Source organism: Notothenia coriiceps, unplaced genomic scaffold, assembly GCF_000735185.1.
Source record: "Notothenia coriiceps isolate Sejong01 unplaced genomic scaffold, NC01 NC01_scaffold00000339, whole genome shotgun sequence".
NCBI classification, from domain to species: domain Eukaryota; kingdom Metazoa; phylum Chordata; class Actinopteri; order Perciformes; family Nototheniidae; genus Notothenia; species Notothenia coriiceps.
The window spans coordinates 20,641,301-20,650,270 of NW_011333040.1; the positions used below are offsets into that span (position 1 = coordinate 20,641,301).

The 8,970-nt window shown below is 38.2% G+C and overlaps 1 protein-coding gene across 1 annotated transcript; it reads left to right on the forward strand.

Annotated features, from left to right (window-relative positions):
- Positions 1-66: 66 nt before the first annotated feature.
- Positions 67-8,817, forward strand: LOC104952224 (anosmin-1-like). The gene is made up of 8 exons (XM_010779016.1): positions 67-84; positions 3,206-3,344; positions 4,784-5,011; positions 5,153-5,247; positions 6,223-6,385; positions 7,115-7,347; positions 7,777-7,920; positions 8,078-8,817. The coding sequence occupies exons 1-7, from the start codon at positions 67-69 to the stop codon at positions 7,915-7,917; spliced, it is 1,017 nt and encodes a 338-aa protein (XP_010777318.1). The 3' UTR covers positions 7,918-7,920; positions 8,078-8,817.
- The last annotated feature ends 153 nt before the right edge of the window (positions 8,818-8,970 follow it).

Consider the following 8,970-nt stretch of genomic DNA (forward strand, 5'->3'; position numbering starts at 1 on the left):
ACACACCACGACCACGTACCCAAATGTCTGGGTCATTTTAGGTAGTCCACGTCGACATCTAAAGACATGACCCAGTACCACACGGTAAGAATTAAGTTAAAAAATGTCTCGGATAAATGTGCAGTCTGAATTTTGAACCAATTGATCCCCAATTAGGTTAAGGAGTTGTAATAAGAAGTAAATGATCGAATTAGCGAAAGAACGGGTTGTTATCGTACTGCTTCTAGAGAAAAGGAACCGGTTGTAGAAGTAAAAGTGGTACTCCAACGGTCCTTGGTCACCGTGCCGAGGTGCTCGGAGTACGAGGACGCGGTGCTTCTCTCGTATTGGGTATTTTGGTGTGTAAATGTAAACAGGTCGAAAAGAAAAAAACATGTTTACCACTAAAGATAAAAATTAATAACTCGAAATGCCCACCGATCACCGTTCTAAACATATGACGAAACAAGATGCGGTTCGTTAGATAATGGACAATAATGTCCTAGGAGGAGTAACTTCACAGTAATAGCAAGACATGTTATTTTTTAGGAATGGGGGACTCAGGTGAGACGCACGACGAGAGGAAAAATGAGGACAAGACCACACGCACTCACACTTACTACACACACGTACAATAACACGTGACATACACAAACGCGTAATTCCCACACCACATACAAACACGCGCTCATACACGTACAGCCTCGTAGGTCCACTGAGACATCAACACCTGACCGTCCAGAGGGAGAGGCCCCACGAGGGTCGAATTATTGTGCTGTGACAACTGGGGTGAAGGGGAGCTTGACCCCCCTTACACACACACACACACACACACACACACACACACACACACACACACACACACACACACACACACACACACACACACACACACACACACACACACACACACACATTCTTTATAGTCCTCTGGTTGTGATTACCACATCGATTTTTACAGTCCTCTGCTTTTTACAGTGTTCTGTAAACAGCTTCTGTATGCAACTAGTTCATGTACAGTAAGATTCACTCACATTAAAACTCATTTGGATTTATTCCAAATGAATGACATTAAAATATAGACATATATGAAACAGTTATATCATTAAAGCATGTGATTTAAAAATGATCAACTATTAGGAGGTGGAAAAAAGCTTTTTTACATACAGTATGTAAATCTGGAAACTTTTACATGAAGCTTAGATGCCACTAAAGTTGATTTAACTTTTAAAGATAAGTACTGTTCTCTCGATTTGGTTTTATGATGTTTACATGCTGATATATTTACCGAAATCATTTTTACATGTGCTCCTCTTCAGATCTGGTTTTACGTATTCCCCGTGAAATCACTGTTAGGCACGCGTTCCCTTTACTTTTGCAGTTTCGGCACATGTTCCTTGTGGATCTGAAAATGCAATATTGTCCTCAAACAGACATTACCTTATCTTCTTCAGGACTTAACTTTGTTAGAGTGCTTTGGAAACATGCAGGTCTGGCTTCACAGCGGTAAATAACATGACGTCTTAGCCATTAGCCATTGGATAACATGTTTAACTCAAGTCAAAGCATCTGAGATTGTACTGACAACATGCCTTTAGTGAGTTAGGGCCCAGTTATCGTAGAAGATCTGTTCAAGGTAGAGTTATATGACTGATGTTTAGATCATTATTCATTCCTGTATTTGCAGACTGTTGATCAAGATGTGAACTTATTTTACTGTGAATATACAGTGAATCATTGCTGTCTCCTTGCTGCTCAAATCAAAGATTAACTCCTTAAAAAATGCAAAAGGTTTTTTGCTGTACTTTTTAAAATGACATGTAATGCAGCAATAACAGTCAGGAGGGTGGGTATAACTATATGATTATGGGCGTGATGGTGATGTAATATGTTCACGTTGCAACTAAGTCCAGTCAGCAGCGCCAAAATACCCATAATCACAGTAAACAACAAAGATATTACAGCTTTGAAGCAACACTTATGATTGCATGCGAAGTGAACATTTATTCTTCACACTGGTGAACAGTACTCTTTGCAAAGGATCTTTCAGCTTTAGACTTAAATGTTGTAATGTGAGCGTCCACTTCAAGAGAAGAGACAAAAGCATTGCAAACATCAAAGTTTGGAAGTTTTAACGGACCTAACTATCCTAAGTGGTGATGGCGATCCCAGACTGAGCCTGGTGGAGCCATTTATCTCTAGTCTGGTCCTCTGTTCTGCTTGGCTGAGACGCCTGGAATTTAAACGAGGCCCCCTAACTAGTGTTTCCTACTTTCAGCTGCATCTAGACACACACAGAGACAGCAGCATCACACAGGTAGGTAGGAATCAGAATACCAGCTCTACGCTGCATAAAATAGTTCTCTTAACCCAGAGAGCATTTTTATTTTTACTATCCATTAGCCCATGACAATACATTCCCAAGATGTGTACTCAAATCTATATCATGTCAGTAAGGCATTTATGCAGCACTGGAGGTATTTAGCATTAAGAAAAAACAGTAAAAGGGGAAATCCTTAGGAAGTGTAGAAAACATGGAAAAACCTCAGCTGAATCAGTGCTTTTAAATACACATCAGCCTCTTACATACAGTATAATGTTCACTGACATTAAGCACCAGAATACAATTCCAGGCTTCTCTCTGTCTCACTTACACACACACACACACACACACACACACACACACACACACACACACACACACACACACACACACACACACACAGCTGTAAAGGCCATATGTTTTGTCTATCTTGAGCGTAATGGAAATACTTCAACCCCATTTTGTCTGCAGGTCACCAAGAAATTGCTTTTAACTTACTTTTGTCTCATTCTTTCTTAAGTGTGCACACATACAGAACCACACACGCACGTTTGTTATCATCCAAGCATCTCTTTGTTGTGACTAGCTCAAATCCACACAGGCAGACAGCCCTGATTGACTAAGAGCCTGTTAATTAGCTGTCAGTCAAACAGCAGACTAATGCAGAACAGGTCTGGACCGTCAGTCACAAAGCAGGGCACAACACTCGTGATGACGGTAGGGATGATGAAGATAATAACTGTGATGGCTATAGTGGTGATCCTGAATTAGATTTTGAATGTATTTTTGTACCATTTCTATCACACCAAGGTTAAATTCTAGCAAATCTAAATGTCAGACTAAGAAGTAGCCAAGTATCACCAATCGCAAAGACAAATAAACCATACATTTGATGTGTTATAGGCGCAGTGTGAGATGTGGCTGCAGGGTCTGTTGCCAGCTACTTCCTATTTCTTGTCCGTCCAGACGGTGGCCTACTGGGGTCAGAAGAGGCTGAAAAGTCCCAGAGCCCAAATTGTCGTCAACACAATAAGTCATACAGGTAAGTAAACAAACAATTGTCCTCATCATGGTATACTTTTGATATTTCACATACAACTATATCCAATTGTTTGGATTGGGATTGAAATCCATTTAAGGATTTGGAGTACGTTTTTTTTGTCTATCTTTTTAATGTCTATCAATATGAAGATGTTATACAGAAATGAATATTGTCTGAGTTGAATAATCATACAAATAATAATACCTTTTATTTTTAAAGCACTTTTCATAGCTAAAAGCAATCCCAAAGTGTTTAAATAGGTGCAGTTCATGATACAGGGTCTAATATTGTAATAAAGAATATGCAGCTTCATACTGTATTTATTCTAAAATGTGATATACATGTATAGATCCCAAAGTCGCTTAAGAAGATACTGTATGTTTTATATTTAATTAGGAACCAAATATCCAGAAGGTTTTGTACAGTTGTGTTTGAGTGAATACACTTTTAGTGGCTATAAATAAACGAAGAGTTGCTTGGTTGACCAAGTGTTTGCCGGAGTAGTGTAAACTGTACCTGTACTGTTTTTGTTTCTGTGTTGCAACAATACAGCCACCTAAGGACTCCCCGAGCAACTCCTGCTTTAAATATAGACTCACTCATTTTTCAAACTTATCCTGCCATGCATTTAGTTAATACTGTACACTCCATCGCGCCCATTTGGTAACGGACCCCAAAGTAGCTGAATTTACTGTCTGTCAGCATATTTTGTCTGCCTGCAGCTGCACAGTTTAAACACAAACATACAATGGAAAGTGACGATGTAAAGGGTCGTCCAGGCAACAGAGGTATTTATTGGTGACCTGTGGGTCAGCCCAGCAGAGGATTATAGCCAGCTGCAGCTCAATTATCAAACCACATATCAACAATTTAATGTGGAAATTATTTATAATGTTCCAGTATTAATATTTGACACAGTCCACGTTTTAGCCTGGTTTCCCTCAATGCTAATGAGGGTCAGGTAGGCCAGATAAAACCATTTAATGCTTCTGAGTGAAGGAATTAACGGGAAAGCTAGCTACCAGCTGCACTCTCTGCACCAGTTTATGGTATTCCAGGCACAATATAATACATTCATAGATAGCACGTGTTATATAACAGGTTTCAAACATTCAGTCATTCAAATGTGTTTGCGAAGTTGCCAGTTAGGTACTCAAAAAGAGCTACTGAAGAATGTAATATTTTTGTAATACTGCTTTGAGACTCAAAGCTTAGGTTTAAGTTTTTTGGAGGTCTTTACATTTAAAGTTATTTGACAACATAACATATTTTCTAAATTGCAAGGCTATTCTTGTATTAGCTATATGTTTTTATATTTTCTAACTTTTATTGCGCTTTTTTTTTATTGCAAACAAATACCTTAAAATCAGCTGAAGTTGAAAGTTGCGACATTTTTCATTTTTCTCCACTGTCTCTTCTCCTCTCGTCCTCCACTAAAGGTGAAGAATTCTCCAATGAGCTCCCATCTTCATCATCCTCATCATCTCTTCCCTCTTCACCTTCCCTCTCATCCTCCTCTCCTTCCTCCCCTGACATCTCCCTCTCCCCCTCTCTGCCTCACCCTGAATCCTCCCTTAACCCTGGTAACCTGCGCCTGGAGGTCGCCGCCCCTCATTACCATGACGACCAGCTGCAGGTTAAGGTGTTCTGGAAGTGGCCTCACCACAGTGAGTTGATTTTGGCGGGAAGTTCATAAATGTGCATCATGAAATTGTTGTTTTTTTGGTTTCAAACTGTGAAATTCATAATAATTAACACAATACAAACATTCCACTTATGCTGTATCCGTCTTGTCTTTTGCTTTACAGGCAAGCAGAAACATCGGGGTCCATACATTTTGCAATGGCGTCCACATACCTGCTGTATAAATATTACAAGCACAGACAGAACCACAACTGTTCAGGTATTTCTGTCCTGGACCAGTCAGTTTTGGAGCAGTTTTATTTGCCTCTGTGTGCGTGAAATCTGTCGCTGTTTTATTTCTATGTGAGCATTGTTATTGTGTCTTTTTGTGTGCATGACTGTATTAGAGATCAGATTTGATCAGCTTAACTAAGATCACTCTTTGTGTAACATTTTCTCTCCACTATCATCTTGCTCTTTCTTAAACTCACATATCTTTTATCATCACAATGTTGAATCCAAGGCTAAAATATCCTAACAATACACATATATACAATTGAAAATAAAGAAAGGGGTTTGACTGAGAAGGAGTTATGGGACAGTGATTTGCAGAATTATCTTAGTTATAACCATTACATATGTTAAACAAAATCTACTTTAGATTTTCATTTATGGCCCCCAAATCTGAAAAATGCCGCAATTTTAGTCCCAAATCATGAAGTAGCTGCAATAAAGAGGAGCCTTTTAAAAGACAAACTGTTATTAAGTGTATACAGTGCACTAGGTATCTCAGTGCACTAGGTATCTCCGTGCACTAGGTATCTGCTCACAGCATTTCATCAAGAGAAAACTACTCACCAACATTACATTTTACCCGCTGTTGACCCGGTGTTGACCTCTCGTCTAAAATGATCACAGACCCAGTGGCTTGATAAATATCAAAGTGCTGGTTGCAATTTGCTGGCGTCACAGAGCATGATTTTCTATTTATTGAAGCTCAACGTTTCTTTAACAGTTAAGCAATTTCTCGCCATTTGAAGCTGCCAACCTACAAAGTTGCCAAGTGCTGTTTCAAACGGAGATGTTTATTTGAACATGGAGCTAACAAGCTGCTTATGTGAGACAGGTTTCCAAACAAAAATAGAGGTCATGTGTGTATTTTAGGAAACCTTGTAATATGTTTGTTTTAACAAGCAGCTGTGTACAGTTTAAACAATCTTTTTATCCTTAAATTGGCTTGATTTTCTTTCTCCAGGGCACCCATCACACCATCACAGGCCTGCAGTTTGCCTGTAAGTACAGGGTGGCCGTATCAACGAAGGCTGACCCAGGGACAGAGGCCCTCGCCTGGGTTACAACCCCGACCTGCTCCTCCATCAAGGTTAGAGGAGGTAAAGCGTTGCCCTGCAACAATGAAGGTGAGACTATATATCTTCACAGAATTATTTTCACTTTCTATGAGTGACATGTCTATAGAGTCTATACACTGCTTAAGGAAATAATAAATAGCTTTCAAAATGACTAATAATCCTTTAAAACTAAGTCATAACAACTAAGGTCAAGCCAAGGTTCATGATTGCTAGTGTAAAAAAAGTGTAATTATGTTTCTCTTTAATTCTAAATAAATGCAAAAATAACAATTAAGACGATGTAGCATACATTTTTGACACTACACTGATCACAAGAGGTGCTGCATTAAGAATATGAACATGCACCGTATCTACCTACTTTGGACATGCACTTTCACCCAGACATTTATATATATATATTGATATTCAAATCATCCGTATTTGTATATATGTAAACAGCATCACCCAATTCTTTATAAATCCTTGTGTGAACTCTTACCTGTACTATCCTGTGTATCAATCTTATTTCTGTGTCTAATAAAACCCCTGAGTTTCCCTACGGGGATGAATAGAACTTTATCTTATCTCATTGTATCTTTTGTTTGAAGGATTCTAACTTTATTTATACGAAGCTACAAGCAGAGTATGGCTTTTTTTTTTACAGACATTTGTGGCAAGTTATAGACATTTGCTTAATAAAAGGTTAAACATAAAATTCCAGAAGTTCTGCTAATTAAACTTTTTTTGTTGCACAACGGTTTTTTATGCACACTGACAAATGTCCTCTGTTGTTGACAGAGCGCCTCCTGGCAGGCAGAAAGGTAGTACTGCGTCCAGAAAGACTGACCGCAGACTTCCAACAAGTCAATGGCACCCTGCTCACGACGCTTCGCTGGAGGATGTCCCAGCATGCACTTGACCCTGCAGCTGTGGAGGGCTTCCAGTTCACCTGGACGCTGCAATCAGGGGTTACCACGGCAACAGAGGGGCAGGAGCACACACTTATCTCCCAGACGAAGACAATCGCACCGGTGAGACACGACAGGTCTACATTGACTGGATTGTATATTACCAGCAATAGGGAAACTCCTTAGAAATATGAAAGGGACATTTTTCCTTATTTATTTTAATTTTGTATTTAAAGAGATATAATAAGTAATTAAACAATACACAAAATACAAAAGGAAAAAGCTGATTAAATTACATTTAAAATGGGGAATCAGGAGCGTAACAACAAAATGCACATTGTTACAGCAGAGAAGACAGTTCAGATAAAAAAATATTATTTATGTTAAAAATTAACATATTTAATTTGAAATTAAAAAAAGGGCAAACAAATCCAATAGTGCATAATAGAGTCTTGTGATATTCAATATTTTACAATATTTGTGTTATTGTGAAGCATGAATAGTGTATATGATGTGTGTGTCTGTGAACTTACCCTGCTTTGCCCTCCACAGTATCAGCGGTCTGTGCCACTCTATGGTCTTCAGGCTGAAAGTGTTTACCAGCTGCAGCTCCAGGTGCTAACAGCAGGGAGAAACAAAGGGGCCACAGTCTTCAAGACCATACACACTCCAGCTATCAACGCCACACTCTGATCGGTAATGGTTCTTACCAAGTAACTCACTGCTGTTTTTATCTCTGTTAAAAGCTATTTGTAATTCCGTCAAAAAACCAATAGCATACATTTACTGTTTTCTATAAAAGCTTTATAATTGTCATATTTTGTCTATTAACCGTACCAATGATCTCTTTCAGGCCCAAACTCTGCAGATGTCATCATCTGACGCACCAAGCTCTTGAACATCCCCAACATCCACTTCTCTACTGTCTATAGTGCAACATGTTTATCATAGCAGTTCAAGTGCAGACAACATGAGCTGTAAAATATAGAATGCAACTGTGTAAAAGTGATCACTCTCATAAACCATTGTTCCTACCCTCTTTAATCAGAATATCAGGATGGTTGTGAGCTTGTTCTAATGGGAAATAAATCATTCATCTTTTCTATGAATAATATTTCAGCTGACCCAAAGACATGGCCTAAATCTTTATTTTTCTGTACAAATTGTAAAGAAATAACTGCACATGGTTCCAATATAAAAAGCGACTTAAGTAAAGACACATCTACCCTAAACAATATTTTCCTATATTTTTTATTAAAATGCAAGCTTTTCAAAAGATTTCCCCTGTCTATATTAATGCAGGACATGTATGTGAAAAGTTAGGTGTTTAGATTTATTTCTCAACATCACTGGAGCCCAATGACACTTGTAAAGAGACTTATTATGCCTGTTGTTTTTGATCATGCAAGTAGAGAATGGTATAGCACTGACCTTATGTACAAATGGAAATGTGTAGCAACAGACTGACTTTGTTTATGTTAATACATAATCTGCTGCAATAACTTTGAAGCCGAAGTGTCTGAGTGGGTGAGCGTAAACTTTTAATTAAGCTCAAATATATTTTGAATATATTTTTTGTTGGTTAAAAAAAAAGAACAAGGTAATGCTGTGGTAGATTTCTTAGTTTTACAAAAGTCATTGCTATGAAAATGTTGGAAACTACTGGTCTAAAAGCAACCAGTTAACATTATGTTAATATTCTCTTTTTTACTTTTTTTTTTACATTTTACTGTTGATAATTTTGTA